Genomic DNA, 17,446 nt, shown 5'->3' with positions numbered 1-17,446 from the left:
ACTCATTAAAACAAGACTGGTATCCAACTATGTACAGGCAACGGCTCACACAACACGCCCAGTATCTGCGGTTGAACGATTGAGGAAAGAAAACTAAAGCCCGCCCATGATGAAAAAATAACAAAAACGCCTGCGATGCTCGTTTCGCTTTTTGATCCAATGAAAAATGTGACGTGTAGAGAGAATATACCAAGCATTAAAGAGGAGGGAAAAAGGTATATGCGTACAAGGAGAAAAGGAAGCCATGTTATTGCAGAAGAAAAAGAAATGCGAGACTTTGTAAGTTTCATAAGTCTCTTAGTCGGTTTTCTCATTCTTCTTGGCTTCCTCTTCCTTTTTCTTGGCCTCCTCTTCCTTTTTCTTGGCCTCCTCTTCCTTTTTCCTGGCCTCCTCTTCTTCTTTGCGCTGCTTGATTTCTTCGTCGGACATTTTGACCCATTCGCTAATGTCGTGGTTCCAGCGGTGGCTGCAAAACAAAACGTTAGCATATAATTCTGCCAGGGGAAAATCAAACGAAATGAAAATAGTTCAAATGAAAAGGCGGAAAAAGAGAGAATTAAAAAGATGCAGCCTAAATGGGGCTGTGCTGGTGCTGGAGGCAGATCCAGATCGTAGTTTGGCTGCAGGGCTGCAATGCCAAGACTTCAGCCTCCCTCAAAAATGACGACAGCGCTCTTTTTAAGGAGAAGCGGGCGGAGGACCGAAAAAAGGGTCTCTTTCGCCTTCAACTCCCAATGACGAATGACGATCCCCTCATGCAAGACATTTACTTGATCCCTCGATGAAATACGAATGAAATACGAATGAAAAGAAGAAGGCGCTAAAGGAAAAAAGAGGTTAAAAAAGGCAATCGCTTACTTTTGGAACTCCTCGACAACCAAGCTCTTGTCGCCGTACTCGTCACGCAGAATCTGCTCAAAGTTGTACGGGATGCGCGCCTTGACGCCCTCAAACTCGGTGACGCGCATGGGCCACAGGTCCTGGCTGCCGTAGCGGTGCTTGTTCTTGCAGCTCCAGACGCCCGGGCGGTCGGCCTCGCGCTCGCGCACGCCGGTGATGTCGATGAACATGCCGTTGGTGGTGTCGATCCAGCGCGCGTCGATGATGTTCATGCCGTCGCCGCGGTCGATGTCGACGTGGTGCGGGTTGATGTCGAGCAGATACGTCTTGGAGTTGCCATTAAACTCGTGGGTGTGCTCGGTGCGGTTCATGTTGTCGCCCAGCCACTGCATGGTGTTGTTGGACACCTGCACGTCCAGGTCGTAGTCCCACGGCATGATCTGGCCGTTCCACCACCAGCCCAGCAGCGTGCCGTGGGCGAGCCATGTCTCGACGCCGTGCTCGTGCAAGGTCGTCAGGTAGCTGCGGACCAGCTGGCGCAGCACGTCGCGGTGCTCGCCGTACGGGATCTCGGCCTTGAAGAAGCGCTTGTCGTAGTGGCCCAGCGCGAGGCTGCCGCCGGGCTCGATGAAGTATTTGGGCGTCTTGTCTCGCTTTAGGCGGTCGAAGCGCGCGGTTGGCGAGGCGCCGGCGGGGGAGATGGACAGGGCGGCGACGAGGAGCGAAATCACGGATGAGGGTATCATTGCGGCGGTGGTGTGGTATAAGTCGTATATGCAGAGGAGAAGAGTAGAAGAGAAGAGTATAGCTAGGCGTAGAAGACAGGAAGGCGAAAGAGTCCAGGCTGGCTTGTAGCAAACGAGAATCACTGCCCAGTCAAGGATAGCACGTATCGGTATTCCAAAGTCTGGGATTCCCTGAATCAAGATCGAGTATCGAAAGTCCCCCAAGGGAGATGAGATGGAGCAAGCTAGTAGCTACTACTGGTCCCGCTGATATGGTCCAAGGGTGCTCCCAAAAAATGATGAAGCACGATAGTGGTATATTTCGCTAGGGGCGTTATAGGATCGGGTTCTGATCGTTTCAAAACAGCAGCGCCAAGCGAATGTAAGACTTTCTTCTGAAATGGAGTAACCAATTGGACGGTAAAAAACCAGGAGTAGGCCCGAAAGAGGGCGCTTTGGTCACACAATGAGTCGCCAAAACAATAAAAGAAGCCCAAAAGAGAAGAATGGTTAAAACGAGCAAAAGATTGTTTTAGAAATACAGAAATGAGGAAAAAAGGGGAGAGGGGAGAAAAATTAGAGACGGCGAGCTGAGATGGAACGGGGGAGCAAGGATTGGTGGTTAGGTCGGCTACGCGGTGCCTTTTGGTGGGAGGGTTGCCTTGGGAATAGGGAATAGCGTTTGTGGGCGGGCGTGTGCAGCAGAAGCTCAGCGGTGCTGCTATAATTAACAATGCGGCGGCCCTGCCAAGAGAGTGACAGCTGTAGACAATGGGCCAAATAAGTAGCCTTATAGCTCAAGAAGAAGAGGAAATGGAAGAGAAGAGAAAAGGGGAAAAAGAAGCTTCTGAATCTACTCGCGCTCGTCCGCGCCTCGTCTCTTTCCAGCTTACAGCGTCTCTTACTAAACCCGGTACACAGAAGCTGTTTTCCATCTCCCCCGTCTCTGTACTGTAATAAAAAAAGCCCAGCCTGACGCTGCCCCAAAAATTACGTGGCTTGACAGCAGAATGACGGCGGCCAAGGCCACGCGACATTGACTTTCTGTCCTATCCCACCGCGGCCTCCTGTCACCAAGTCATTCCAAAACATCCACTTTCTCACTCTTTCCCACACACTCGCCTCACGCCAAAAGCAGACAAGGGCTGCGTAATCGCCAAGACCGCTGGTTGTACAGTATTAACTAGTTCAAACGTCCTCTATGCCCGCTGCGAGAAACACACGACACACACTCCTTCTTTTTAGTCCCTGTCCTAGGAACATTATAGGAAAAATACACGGGACTAGGGGGGGGCTGGCTAATGCAGGCGGGGGGCCCTGTTTGAAGCCCAGGATTCATACATGCGTTGAGTGGAGCGACGTTGCGATGGGATTCAAAATCCGGAGAAGGGCACGCGGGTTGTGGGAGAAGATTCGTGTAGGCATGGCGGCATGACAGGGCCGGTGCTAAAGAGTCTGTGAGGTGCTGCATCTGCTCGTGTGAGACGACGATCGTGCGCCGTGAGTTGCCTGTTTTGCCGTAGCACCATCTGCGCAGATACGATGCTTTGTTTTCTGTTCTGCAACGGCGTTATCTCTGCCCTGCGGCAGTTGTTAATTCACCCGCTCATGCAATCTATCACTCTCTCTGCAGACAAAAGAAATTCCCAAGCAAAAGAATCCTTCTCATCTCCTCTCACCCTCATTCTTACTCAGTCCAGCCAAGCACCAACCCACAAACACACCCTATCGCCCAGCGCTAAGCCCCTCGCGGCAATCAGTCGTGTGTCGGCGTCTGCTCCTCTTCCTTTCCAGCCACACGCCTCCTTGCGTCATCACTGCGCAAAAGAGAACAAATTAAAAGCCACCAGCGCCTCGCCGCCTGGGGCTGTTCCCCAATCCGGCCTCTTCACCAACCAATCACAGATGATACTGGGTACATTGTCGCACAGAGCTTTGCTGCCGACAAACCCAAGTAGCGGATACACACATACAGTGTTTGAACCCACTCAGCCTCGCGCCAAGCAAATCTCCTTTCTGATTTGATTAACACCACCAAGCCAGAGCCCCCTATAAAATCACCAGTTTTGCCAAGACTCCAAGGAGCACCAGCGCTTGAGACTGATCATTTCCCCATTTGATCTCTAGTACATTCGGAGCACATTCGCAGTAAATGAGCACACGACACAAGAAAAGCCAAGAAAAACAAGGGGGGAGGGGACAGGCAACTTTCTCGATTTTGCTTACTACTACTACAACCTTGAAGTACGAGGAGTACGAGGTTAGAGTTGCTTTTTGCTTTTGCTTTCGCTGTTGCTCTGCTTCTGCTTCTGCTTCTGCTTGGCTCTGCCTGGCTCTTCGTGTTTATTCACACGCACCACCATCTCCGCTACTTATCATCGAATAAGAGCGCACACCCCCTTTTACTTAAAAATTAAAAATAAAGAGAAAAAACAAAATAAAATGGCAAACTCGTGCCGGCCGCATGTACCATCCAGTAGTCAACGCCTGCTATTGTTGAATAGTATCGTCGAAACCCACTGCACGCGAGATTCTAGAACTCTTAATTGCCAATCTCACTCCACCCACCGCAACGCGTATCTCTTGTCAAGTGCACCCGTTGTTCATCCCCCATCCCCCTGGGATCAGGATAGCCCCAGTCCCAGCTTGGGAAAAAAGAGGCTTGCGCTGTTTCGCCCGCAATGGCTCTGCCGCATTTCCCGGGGAGTCCACTCGAGCTGCAGAAGCCTACGCCAGCTTTCGGGAGAAAAATGCCGATCGGCCCGGCATTCGTCGCAGCAGAGACGGGGCTGCTACAAGTTCAAAGAGACTACAATAGGCTGAGGCGGTAAACGCTGACCTGACCAGATAGGTACATTACGTGGGGTGTTTCGCCTGTGCTCTATTGTTACGGATTTAGACACCAGATGGAAATGGAATACTCCTCCAAAAAGATATCAAAGGAAAATAGTGAAACAGTCCATATTGGTGAATACAGAGGAAAGCAGCAAAAAATAGAAAAAAAAAAACACCCTCTTGGAGAGGTTGGCGGATCTCTCCCGCCGGGAATTGAACCCGGGTCTCAAGCGTGACAAGCTTGCATACTGACCACTATACTACGGAAGATGTAACTGACTGTGGACAGCCAGTGTAGCGGATCGATCTTGGATGCTGCCGAACTATTCTATCTAATATACTGCACGGACTGTCTTTGCAGCCCAAACTCCTTTCAACATCACATGATGCTTCACATCTGATGACACAGGAAAGGACCGGAATGAATCATGTTTTGCCGGGTATCGACGAGTAGAAATCCCTTATCCGTTCTACTCTTGTACGCACAAATTGATTTATACATCAACAGATACCACCACCCTCTCACCTTGAAAGTGGAAAAGAAAAGAAAAGAGTACATGCTCCCCCCGAACGACCTTACCAGCCAATGTCCCAAGGCCCGTCCGTCAATCTATTCCCTTCATCACCGTCATCATCACTCATTCTGAGGAATAAAACACACAGAACAAAAAAAAACAGGATGCCTCTTTCTTTTTGATAAAACCATCATACATTATCGCGCAAACACCTTAACAATGCCATCGCCCCCTCCACTAACCACCCACTTGCCGTCCTGACTCCAAACGCACGTGCAGATGCCCTCTCCTCGCATTACCCGATGACTTGTGATTTCTTGAATACATGTTCTCTTCTCCAGACTCCAGAACCGGAGCGAGGCGTCATGGCCGGCACTCACCAGCTCGCGCCCATCAGGGCTGAGTGACAGGCTGGAGATGGCATCGGGATGGGCCAGCATGTTGTAGGTGCATTGACCTAGTGGAAAATCAGTACATTCATTTCATTCTTTAGGAGAGATATGAAGTCACTTACCGCTATTGGCATCAAAGAATCGTACGAAACGATCCTCGTGGCCAGAGATGATGGTGCCCTCTACGCCAGAGCCTGCCATTGAGCGCCCGCCACCAGTTGGTCCTCCCATGGCCGGATCTTCTTCTCCGCCAATATTGGTGCCGTGATGCTGGTTCCCCTGGTCCAATCCGATGGTAGTAGCCACCACTGCGTTGACGCTCGTCTTGTTCGTGCCATCATACGTCTCCAAGCTGTCCATGAAGCCAACCTGCTCACCTGTCTTGGTATCGTACACAATCACAGCCGCATCTGAATAGGAGACGACAAAGGTCTCTCCTGAGCTTCCAAGAGGCGCAATGCACGTTGGGCTTGCGTTGGTTCCCTCTGTTCTCGACAAGACATGCACAAGTGTGTGGTTAAAGGGTGAATTCGAAGCCACCGTGGGTTGGGGAGAATTGGAAAAGCCACTGCCAGAGCTCATCGAGTTGCCACGCACTCGTCCGCGGCCTGATTGCGCTCGTTGTGGTGCCGGCTGCGGTGAGGTTGGCTGAGGAGGAGCGCTTACTGACCAAAGTCGCACAGTTCCGTCTGCTGCGCCAGAGACGAGTAGTATTCGGTCAGGGGTTCCGTAGTTGCTCGCGTTTCCAAATATAGCTCCCAATGTCGTGGGCAAGACGCAGAGCGCCCATACAGCGTCCGTGTGTCCCTCCAGTGTCGCCTTGGGATCGACCCTGCCACGTTCCCAAACTCGGACGGTGGCATCTTGACCTCCAGAGAAGATCCAGCCATCACCCTGAGCACGACCTCCAGTGGAGAAATTAGGAGCAAGAGACCATGATGCCAGCGATAAAATGGCACCAGCGTGGCCGCGGTGTGTAAAGTTTGCAGTGACGTCTAGGTCAGACGCGGCATTGTTTGAAGTGGCAGCGTTGCCGTCCAGCCGTGGGATATGGAATCGCTTGATCATGCCGTCATCGCCAGCTGTGCAAATCTCAGGCTCGCCAGGGCTACCTCCGCCCGAGAATATGACTGTACGGATGGTGTTGAGATGTCCCCTCAGCCCAAATCGTAGCTTGAAACTCCCGCTTTCAGCCTTTTGGTTTGCGCCAGTCAGCAAATCGTGATCACTATTGCGTCGCTTAGACATGGAGCTCTTTCTTCGGTGAGGCTGAGCTCGATTTGGGGACTTTGTCAAGTACTCTGCGTTTGGAAATGCGTCGGTATCGGATCGGTAACTAGAGGTTTGAGACGGTGGGTGGCTAGCTGCAGGCTCTGGGAACGAGCCATCAGGAAACTCCCAGCCTTCAGGATCAGGGGCAGCTGGAGGCTTTTCCCTCAGCTCTATAGACTCTTCCACCGCACCCATTGACTCAGCAGAGTGGTTAGGTCGCGGCAGACCATCTTCCACAGGTCGCGTGGTCACCGAAATCGGCTGCTGCTGCTGTTGCTGCTGCCAGTCATTTGGGTTGTGAAAGAGAGACTGCTGTTGATGATCGTTTGTGGAGCGCACCATCTGCGGTTGCATCTCGGGAGCGTTTGAGATGAACTTGGACTGCTGCTGCTGCAAAGAGTTGGGCCCTGGATGCTGTCTCGAATTCATATCTTGCATGTGGTTGGGCCCTTGTCGCATAGGAAGCTGGTATTGTCGTTCCATGAGCTGCGCGCCAGGCATACCAAAGGCTTCGGCTTCTCGTAGATCTTCTAAAATCGGTAGGGGGGGTGACTCTCGAGGCGGTAGGGGATTCGCTGGGGTAATCATAAGATACATAAACTCGGACTGGCATTGGTCCAGAAACGTCTTGAGCTCTGTTCGCTGTGACTCGTCGTCTGTCTTCTCGACTTCGATGCCTTCAACGCCCGGAACGGGTTGATTCTCTGATGAAGCTGGAGTTTTCGTTAGCAACGGTTAAAATCCAAGCTCATATTGCCGGGGAAAGAAAGGATAGCCCACATCGCAGCTTTTCTTGAATCTTGGCAGCGCGATCCTTCTTCGCCGGGTCAGCGTCCTCGGTAGTAGAGGTGCCGTTGAGCTGCGCAGCTTGGTCCTTGATCTTTCGTTCGAGGATGGATACATATTTCTTCAGCGCCTTCTGCGTAGCGTCTGCCCTCCTCGCCTGGCCCTCGAGGTTCGCTATCCTCCCCTTCATCTCCTGCTTCTCAATCTCCCAGGCATTTCGGTCGCGTTCGTGTCGGTGCCACTCCGTCTGCAGAAAGCGCATCACGCCCTGAAGCGTATATTCAGTAGCCGGCGGCTGGTTGGACGCATTGCCCTGCATTGCGCCGCTGAGATCCATTCCTCCGAGGCCGTTGCCAATATTCGAGCCCATAACGGCGCGCCTAGCTTATCTGCGTGGGTGCATCGAGAGGAAGCTCTGTTCGCAAAGTGGAAAAGCTTCCCAGGCTGGGGCTTCAGAGGGCGGGATGAGAAGAGCTTCACGCGCCTCGGGCTCACTGAGAGAAGCTGAGGCGTGTTCGTTTCCCGCCTAGCTTGTCTGGCAGCCCTTGTGCCACGTAATCGACTGTTATCGCTCAGCTCGTCTTGTTGAGGAGGTGACGATTCGCAGATGTTCAACAGAAGCTCTGGCGAATAGGTGTCCGTACGCTATGCTGTCGCTGGGATCTACTGCTAGACTAGCACGCCGGCCAATCAGAGGGCGCGGCTGTCGTGAGGCCGCAAGGCATCAACCTTTTTTCCGACCCCTGAGCGTGCAGCGCCATCTGATGGCGGGGTCTTTATAGACTCAGAAGCTGCACGATGGGCATTGCAGAGTTTCCATCGATGACGCGCCGTATAGCCTTGTAGGAGCGTGTTGCATATTTGATTACCTCAGCTCTCTTGTGAATCTGTCTTTGACAAATTCTTGTTTTAATTGCACCCTGCTGCTCTTTCTTCCATAGCCTAACTTGTATCTCCTCTATCTTACAGAGCACGGAGACCACACATGGATACTGCCATATAAAGCAAGACCCACATCTTTCAAGCATAAAACAACAACATACAAATGTCACATCTTGATCTAGTTCCTCACATTGACCAAGACATATTCAAACCAATTCTAAAGTCTTGACTTCAGCGTCTTGCCACCACTTTGATCCATACATCTTCCCAACCCCAATTCTATAGTATCGTCCATCACCCCGTTGCCGCACCATCAGCACCCAATATTGTCGAAGCTTCTTCGAAATGACCTTGCCAGTGCGCCTCTCAGCTTGCTCTTCTCGCCGTCCAATGCTCCCCATGAGAGCAAGACACAGAATCGACCCAGAAGTCGTATCTTCAGAGGCAAGGTCAAAGACGACCCATCCCATGGGAGAGTCACCTTGATCCAACATGAACTGAGCCATGGCCTTGGTTGATTTGGCATGAGACGATGTTATATCCGCGTATATTGCTTCAATAGTAGCATCTCCTTTCTTCAAGTCCAACGCTGTTGTTAGATTAGAAAGGTGCTTTGCTCGTACTTGAAGACTCATTCGCCTTGCGTCTTCGCCGTCCTCGAAAGCAATTGAGTCGCATAAATTCTTTGCTCTATCAATTGTCAAAAACCGCACTCCAGATGGAACATGCGCCCAAGTCCATGTTGGTAGCTTGAGAGGATCCGAAATAGCAGTCCCCTCTATCCCTCTGGTGACTTGCCAGAGTAATTGGTTGGGGAGAGACTCTTTCCATACGCCAAACGCATATTCACATGCAATCTTCTTGCCCAGCTCCCTCCGCAGACCCTCGAGCGCAATGAGTCTATCTGTTGGAAATGTCAACTGACGGTCGCTGTACTGCTCTATGATATTCTTCCAGCGCGTATTTCGTGATACACTGTAGCACCGCTCTCCAGTCTCGCGTTGAGTGATGGCCTTGCAGGACCAGATGATGGCTCCCTTGGTGAAGAAGACTATGCGCCGAGACAAAAGCCATTCTTGAGTAGCCCAGGCACGACTGTTGAGTGCTCCAAACTCGGGAAAGGTGTTGGTGGCAGTATCGCGCCGGACGGTTGCGAATACTTGTACTTTGGATGCAGCATCTGTCTCGTGAGAGAAGAAATTGGGGATCTCTACGGAGGGATGCGGTGGGCGACGGGCGAAAAAGAATCCCTCCCAGCAACCTGGAGTATGTGAAGCGGCAATGGTAATCTCTGCCCGCTCGTATATAGAGCCCATGCGTTTTGACTCCGTGAGCCAATCTTGATGGTCATCTTGCACGATACAGAGCGAGTCAATCCAGACATATTCCAGGCCAATATTGCGAGTGACTGTGATTGCATCTTGAAAAGTCTTTGGAATAGAATCCCAAGGAATATCGTAAAGATGCTCCTGGAGATTCGCCCGAGTTGTCTTCAGGGGTTGTCTCCCAGAAGAGCCCCAACAATGACTCAAGGTGGCATATCTCCCGCGCCGGCCTTCTGACGGCAGCAGCCTCACGCTGTTACCAGCAACATGGATCACTCTACTCGGTAGGTCTGGGAGTCGAGACTCGTCTAAGAGCGCCCCCGATAGAGTTTCCCGGCAACATGGATGATCCCTTTTACAAGCGCCCAGCCATCGTTCAACTAGGCAAAACGCCTCGGGGCTCGCTGGTCCTCGCAACTGAGGCCGGCCTACGATGTCATGACGGTGGCGAGGGCCTTTGCCTAGTCGCTAGCTGTAAGCTAAGAACGCCCTTGTCTTGTTCAATGATTTTGCTATGAAGCCCACATACGCTGGCCATGTGTGTAGAGCCGGATCTTGGCTTGCAATAATTGCCCAGTAATTGACTCGGTTGCAGTGACATTCAGCCCCGTCAAGTGCGAACCCCCGGTTGGCGGGTCAGGAAACGTCGATCCCTGAGAGTCCGACTTTGGCTCGACAACGACAGCTTCACGGGCTAGCAAGAGCGCCGCTACTGGACTGCCCTTGTCCTTGTTGACAGACGCCTGAAGGCTGCAGAGAAGCGCCTCTTGGACGAGGCCACAGAGTCGGCACCACGTTGCCGATTTGGCCAGGGAAGAACCGTCTTCGAGCAACACCATCCCTTCTTTCGCCCCCAGACGAGACGCCAGGCCAGCAGGCAGCTCTCGCTTCAGAGCGCTGAGCGAGACGGAGCTGCATCGGTCGCACAGCTCCAGCTCCATGATTCCCGCAAACGGCCAATAGCGCTTTCGCGGAGCTCAAGCCACCATGCTTCTATCAGATGCGCAAAGGATGTGTGGCTTCTGGCTTCTGGAGTGTCGTGCGATCGGCGATACTGAGTTGGAGGAAAAGAAAAACGTGACTAGAGCCAAGGACCGCGCTGCCCGTTGTGGCATGGCGGCCGCTAATTAACCTTGGCGGTTAGCCATGGCAGCCTCGTCTCTGGCTATCAATCTCGTGATGGCTTCCACGGTGGTGGTGTTGAGAGGACATCCCTGTCGGGTGGATGGCTTGATGACTATTCGAGATCTCTTGAGAGGTGAATTGGTTTCGACTCGAGTGAATGCAGTCACGCGGTGAGCTAGAGCAGCAGTTGGGTGCTCTCCAGAGCTATGAACTCTAGCCCATAATGCTACAGTCGTCTTCTCCAGCCAAACGTAATTTTTGCTTCTTCCTTCGGTTTTTTTTTTTCGCTTCAATCTCACTCCGATTATCGCGGGATTTTTTCCCTTTTTTACGCCGAACATAGAAAAGAGCTTATAGGCGAACCTGTTTTTCCTTTTCCTCTATCTCTCAACCGCCCGCAAAAGTGGAAACCCCCAGAACTCTCTTTTTGACAGCTCTAGAAGCTCAGAGAGCGCCCGACAGGCCATACATGTATAAACAATCATCACGTCAATGGCGCTGAAATCGAACTATCTGCATGTCAGCCCAGACCAGCTCCGGCTGTTTCGGAGGGCCCCAGATAGTTGCTTCGAAAAATCGTAGTATCCGGTTTCTAGGCTTAGTCCCTCTAGTAAAACCAAGCCATAACCTTATTTCTGTGATTGACGTTTGGAGAGCTTTACTTCTTTTTCTTACTGTGTGGGAACGAGAGCTGAGCTTTGGAAGCTTGGAGCTGGTAGCTACTTGGAAAGTGTCTGGTAGTTTTACACATGCCAGCTTGTTCAGAGTTTTCAGAGTTCTGACATGAAGGAGCACATCACAGCACATCACAAAGCCACTTAACGCACATTATTGTATCAATGCCATTGGGGTTGTTTTTTTTTCTTCTCGTTTTTTCGTTTTTGATTTTATTACAATATTACTCTGTCAACTAGGCATTAATACTAGCTAGTTACACTATTATGATTAATATATCTTGTTTATCAGTCAGGGTTTCTTGAAAGTGTCTGACGAGAAATTAACGGTTGGAGGTCCTCTCGACAGAGCCGTTTGGAAAATTAAAGTTGAAGCCTGAAGAAAACGTGAAGCTTGAGCAGCCAAAGATTTTTTTTTTCCCTTTTCGTAATTGAAGCTTCTTCATCCCGAATGAATGAATCAAAGGAAAAACTCTCACGCCACTCTCACACCTGGGTATCAAAATTAGAGAGGGCTCAGATCCATTCAAGCTTGGCGTAGATTAGACGGCGGCGGTGGTGGTTGGGGCGGCCATGTGGGTTTGCTGAGTTCCCATGTGCTCGCCTCCCATTTGCTGGGTTCCCAATTGCTGGCCTCCCATGTGCTGGCCTCCCATGTGATGAGTTCCCGTACCTGCGACAGGTGGAGGTGCAGTAGTACCGGTTTCTCCAGAAATGGTAGAATCAGGTCGCTCCTTGGTGTGGTGGTGATGCCTGGGCTCGTTGACGGCATTTCGTCGGTGAGCTCTAATGAGAAAGACTTCAATGAGCAGGTTGCACAGAATGAAGAAGCTAGAGGCAGATATCGTTAGTAAATACGAATACAAAGTTTTGGTTCGAGGCACCGTCAGCTTACAATCCAATGAAAAGCCATGCTTGAATTGCGTGCTTCTTGCTACAGTTGCCGGGGGCCGGGAACGAATTGCGGCATCGGTTGTGGCTCCAGCTCAGCGAGGCAAAGACGAATGCCACGAGCCAGAGGTAACTGAAGACGAGATGCAAAGGTGCCAAAATGCCTCCATATTTGGGGAGACATGGTGCAATCGCTCCAACAAGATAAACAACCATGGTAATGACAGCCTAGGGGATATGCGTTAGACGGTGTCAGATGATGGGTCGAGAGATGACAAGGGGGAGGTTTACAATAACTTCCATGTACACAATTCGTACATTTCGGTTCGAAAATTTTTGTAAAAGGTTACCGACAACGGCAGTGACAATAATGGCCGAAATAAACGTAAAGATATAGCAGACGAGCGAGCCCATCCGCAGTCCCATATTGGTGAGACCACCTAACGCCATCTTGAATGTGGTTTTTGGGCTGTTGTTTTTAACGATTAATCTTTTGGGGTATAGGGTATCTCAAACAACGAAACGTCTTCTAGCGATAGTGGAAAAAAAAGAAGAAAGGAAAACGAAGCACATGAGCTGTGGAAGCTTTTATATATATGAGATATCATTCATTCCAGCTCCCAATGGCGCCTCTGCCGGCTTCACCACACCATCTTACTCAACCTCACAAGCACAGTGCCGACTGAGCCGATGTCGATGAAAGGCGAAGAATGCCTGGCTTCAACAAGGTTTTGGCCATTATGAAGATAAGAGGAGGAAGCTAAAGGAGTCCAAGGCTGGCGTGGCGTGTTTAAGCCGGTGCTAGCACTGGTAATAGAGCAGCCGCTTGGACAGAGCTAGATGTAATGCTTACATTGGGCGCGGGAGAAGACAAAGCCACATCAATGCCGAGGAATCCTGACAGCAATGCGGCCTTTTGTCACAATGAGCGTTGGAAATCAAATTGCTTCGTTTTCTCTCTCTTCTACTTGAGCAAGGTGACTTCTCCACGGAGCTTTGCCGAAAGTGCTAGCCATGACGCCGTTGATCGGACACATGCCCTTCCCGTCTGCTCCGAGACGAAAGCCTGTCGTTCGGTAAGACGAGATTCCTCATAGTTGATTTGCTCCAGCAACTGAATAGTTGCTACTGAAAGCTTCATTGCATGAAAGTTCTTTTACCAAGATCGGCGTGCGGCTGGATCGGGAAGATCTGGAGAGGACGAGTTCGGGCATGTAGCCAGAGTTGGCAGTGAGCCGTAATACTTCGCTTGGAGTAGTTGTAATTTGTACCGTCTAGACGAGGACTGCCAAGCTTTATAATCATGAAGCAAGCGAAGCCTGCCAAGGCCCATGGCATTTGTTGATGAGCAGTGTTGAATTATGATGAGATGCGGGAGAGCATCACAAATCAAGGTAGCCATGGATGATGACATCACATAAACTTTAACTGCGGCCACAGAAACATGAAATAATCCAGTGTCTCAACCTTGAATGCCCGCGACAAAGAGATAATCTTATCATGTCATCTTTGCACCTAGGCACGTTTTATGAGTTTTTAAATTATCATTTAGTGTGGAATTATCGTGGCTTTACCACGTTGTTTCTCTAACCGTTCACCAGGAAAGTAAACACCTTTTTACACCGTGATTTTGAACTTGTCCAAATTGAAGCTAGCCCCATATCAGTTACATCTACCCATGGTGTTGAGACAAATTCAGATACTAAGCTACAGGGGTGAGCGAAGATGTCATTATATATTCAAGAATGTTATGGGATTCTCCAACGGTAGCATTATGCTGCATCAAATACAGCCTTGATGGTGAGATGTGGAGGAAATAAGATGATTTAATGTTGGCAGCTTGAACTCTGATATTTTTAATTAATGCATGCAATTCGTGCTCACTTGGCTGCTCATGTAGTTGAATAGTACCATTCAAACGTCAATCTTTGGCAGTTCGTTTACATGTGGAGAGCCTCCATACATATGCACGCCTGCCGTCCACTACTAGTACTACTAGTAGTATTCATGTTACTGTAGGTACTCCACCATTCCCTCTAGCTCTGCAGCCGAATCGGCAGAAGTGGAGTTGTCCCGGGCTGCATATCGTGGAGTGAATTGAGCCAGCGTCAGGGAAATGTTGCAAAGGTCAACTGGTGCTTTTTATTTCCAACAGAGGTGTGCGCACCTACTGCCACCGAGATACACTTGATGTACTTAACTCACCGTCAGCCCAGTGTATACTAGTAGTCATTTATAGGCTACAGCGTGCCAGGCGTTACAAACAGCTCAACTGCCACCCAGCGAATTCAATTCAACGCTCAAGGCGCTTGGGCGCTACAAACGGCGATCAGGTGCCCCGCTATAAGTTTGGTTCCTAGGGACATGCTCCTAGAATTGTTTTTGAACGCAACTCAACTGGATCGTCAACTTTCATCGCACATCATGGGTGAATCCATCACACCACAGCCTAACAAAGGCATTGGAATACCATCATCAACCCCATCGACACCCGCCACCTCATCTCTTTACGGAATTATCCGGCGTCATTGCCGAGAAAGGCTCATTGTTCGACCACTTCTCTGGACCAACCTTCACCTCGAGCTACTGCAAATCACCTTTGATGAACCCACTCTTGCTCCGAAAACAAACCGGCTAGATTATTACAGCAAACGTCGGTCCCAATTTGTTGGAAAACGAGTTATGAGAAGCTATTTGCAGAGATTTGATTTGCTCGAATACCGAGAAAAGTGTATCCGAGCCTTGTTCTGCGGGTTTGATTCTCCATTTACGTCCGACTCGTTCATTACCCTCTCCTTGTCTATTTCCACAAAGTCTTCCACACAGCCAACTGACCATTAAATATTCTATAGTAAAGCCCTTTTCATCAGATTGGATTTGTTCGCCGGACAAGCAACATGCGAAGGCATCGAACTACGCAAAGCAGGTACTGAGTGGCCGGATGTGAAATATCCAGAGTATTCCGTTTGCGCATATATTGATAGCGTACGCATCGAAGAATGGCGAAGAGAGTCTCTGCATCTTGACCTGTGCAGCCCCCACAATGCTCCCGTCTACGCGATGCTTTGCAAAAAGTTGAAAAAGCTCAGGCCCACACATCCGTTAAAAGACCCATATATAGCAGGGCTTTTGATTGCTGAAGCACAATACCGGAGGTTAGTTCTCGATGTAGAAAATCCAGACGACTTGCCTCCATTAGAAATGTATCCCGTATGTATTTCAGGAATGCTATAGTGTGACAAAAAGGTGCTAATAGTGGCTCAGACACAAGTTTTGTACTCGCTCGAGAATCAAAGTAGCGTATATCTTTACAAGGCGGATATACCATCGTTATTTCTGGACATGTTTGATCATCCTACTATTGCGCCACCAGGATCACCACAGATTTCGATCCAAGTTTTCGAGATTCTCCGCGAGCCAGTTGATACGTTTCGTGATCGCATTTTGGCACTGGTGCTTCCGAATACTCTTGATCGTCCATTGGGAATGGGAGATACCCTCAAAAGAAAGAGGAGCTGATCGCAAAGCCTGCTCTTGAAACATATGTCACCAATAATTTGTAAATTACCTATGATTTGTATAAGCATATACTTGTAGGAGTATTTCAGTGAGCATCTCGAAGAAGGGAATCAGCATGGAGGTGTACTACGCACTCCTGCCTTTCGAAACGTACGGCATTTTGAAATCTTACGATAGAGTTCGTAGAAGCGTATTGTTAGTAGAGTAGTATGTAACTCGCTCTAATTTTCGCGCCTCGATATTCTCGTCACTTTTCTTGCACTAGACTGCAAAGTATAAGTAGGTAACCAGAAAAGAGACTGGTACACAAGCTGGACTACGTTTTAACATGCCCGAGAGTGGAAATGCGATATAATTACTACTTCGTTACAGGTTTAATCAAGGAAATGTATTGCCGTCTAGTACATAGTTGGCTCCCTGGCTGAGGAAGAATTTGTCAACACCTCACTGGGGTATATAATGAATCAAAGTGCGCCAGAGAGAAGTAGAAGCCACTTGGGTGATAGTGCGCAATTCAGACAGATCAAAAGGAGAAGAAAGCACAAATGTTGTATTTCTTGTCAGAGCGTATAGCATCCCATTATTCTAGACACTTCCACCCTGCTCTATTATCAAATTCGAGTCAATGCAGTGAATCATTGCTGCAGACCCACTAGACGATGCAATGCAGATGCACCTTTCGTTTGAATAAGAAAACAATAGACACTTTGATAGCCCACTTTTGAATGCAAACTATGAGATCCCCCAATTCACCCTCGACTCACTTCTATCTAGAAATCTTTTTTCTGCCTGCACATTCCCTCGCCACTTCGTCAAACGACTTCTACACTTCCTACGTGTTTGTCCTGCTCGTGGACGGGATTATCATCAGGATAAAACAAAATATCCATTCACGATTGTGCGCACCCTTTGCTTTCCTATAATTTCAATGTGACCCGTTGTTTCCTTACTGACTCTGGCTATAGGCCTCACCAAAAGCGTTTTACGATGACTTATGAAACAAGCATACAGAATGAGTCCCAGTTTTGACAAGGGGCCAGGGGCAGAAGAAACTTCAGTCAGCTCTATCAAGACCGAACTTGGAAGCCTGGAGCCAGCAACTGGGGAACACCAGAGCTATTTGCTGCAAGAGCAATTTGTATGCCAGAAAGATCACTTATGACGCCGTTATCAGGCTTTTACTCGGATATATTTAATTTCGACAACGCTGATCCAAATATTGCGTCCTTCTATGTCGGATACGAGAATATCGATGATTTGGCCTGGCAATCCGAACTAGAATTAGTTCAGACGATTGAATCAAGCAGCCTTGGTGGCATCTGGGCGGCACTGGGTGTCTTTCTTAGAAGAGAACAGTTTGCACTGAATATTTACGGCCCCAACCAAGTCCCGGCTGGTCCCTCTAGGCCACCCCGACAAGCAGCCCGTCAAGCACAACAAAACACTCACATCATCCAGACGCAGGCTTCAAGACGTCGACCTCAAGATTCAACTAGGCCAGCTCATCAATCGACCTCAGAGTCTCACCAATCAGCCTCAGCAGTAGTAGCAGTAGTAGCAGTAGTAGCAGTAGTAGCAGTAGTAGCAGTAGTAGCAGTAGTAGCAGTAGTAGCAGTAGTAGCAGTAGTAGCAGTAGTAGCAGTAGTAGCAGTAGTAGCAGTAGTA

General features: G+C 49.6%; 5 protein-coding genes across 5 annotated transcripts; all 5 read right to left on the bottom strand.

Moving 5' to 3' along the window:
* Positions 1-297: 297 nt before the first annotated feature.
* Positions 298-1,586, bottom strand: TGAM01_v205824 (hypothetical protein; the record flags this gene model as incomplete). The annotated part of the gene is made up of 2 exons (XM_018803952.1): positions 298-466; positions 859-1,586. 2 exons carry the CDS (start codon positions 1,584-1,586, stop codon positions 298-300), a joined length of 897 nt encoding a protein of 298 aa, XP_018662690.1.
* A 3,526-nt stretch (positions 1,587-5,112) lies between these two features.
* On the bottom strand, positions 5,113-7,735 carry TGAM01_v205823 (hypothetical protein; the record flags this gene model as incomplete). The annotated part of the gene is made up of 3 exons (XM_018803951.1): positions 5,113-5,372; positions 5,430-7,292; positions 7,360-7,735. The coding sequence occupies 3 exons, from the start codon at positions 7,733-7,735 to the stop codon at positions 5,113-5,115; spliced, it is 2,499 nt and encodes an 832-aa protein (XP_018662689.1).
* A 718-nt stretch (positions 7,736-8,453) lies between these two features.
* TGAM01_v205822 (hypothetical protein) lies at positions 8,454-10,513 on the bottom strand (the record flags this gene model as incomplete). Its single annotated transcript, XM_024549729.1, has 2 exons — positions 8,454-10,033; positions 10,102-10,513. 2 exons carry the CDS (start codon positions 10,511-10,513, stop codon positions 8,454-8,456), a joined length of 1,992 nt encoding a protein of 663 aa, XP_024405488.1.
* Positions 10,514-11,913: 1,400 nt separating this feature from the next.
* On the bottom strand, positions 11,914-12,712 carry TGAM01_v205821 (hypothetical protein; the record flags this gene model as incomplete). Its single annotated transcript, XM_018803949.1, has 3 exons — positions 11,914-12,202; positions 12,267-12,490; positions 12,581-12,712. 3 exons carry the CDS (start codon positions 12,710-12,712, stop codon positions 11,914-11,916), a joined length of 645 nt encoding a protein of 214 aa, XP_018662687.1.
* A 4,592-nt stretch (positions 12,713-17,304) lies between these two features.
* Positions 17,305-17,446, bottom strand: TGAM01_v205820 (hypothetical protein; the record flags this gene model as incomplete). The annotated part of the gene is made up of 1 exon (XM_024549728.1): positions 17,305-17,446. A coding segment is annotated over one exon (142 nt), but the record flags the coding sequence as incomplete, so codon positions are not given.

The sequence above is a fragment of the Trichoderma gamsii genome (genome assembly GCF_001481775.2).
Source record: "Trichoderma gamsii strain T6085 chromosome Unknown Scaffold_19.2, whole genome shotgun sequence".
Lineage (NCBI taxonomy): Eukaryota > Fungi > Ascomycota > Sordariomycetes > Hypocreales > Hypocreaceae > Trichoderma > Trichoderma gamsii.
Note: the sequence above shows the minus strand (reverse complement) of the source record. Positions and strands in the feature narration are given on the sequence as shown.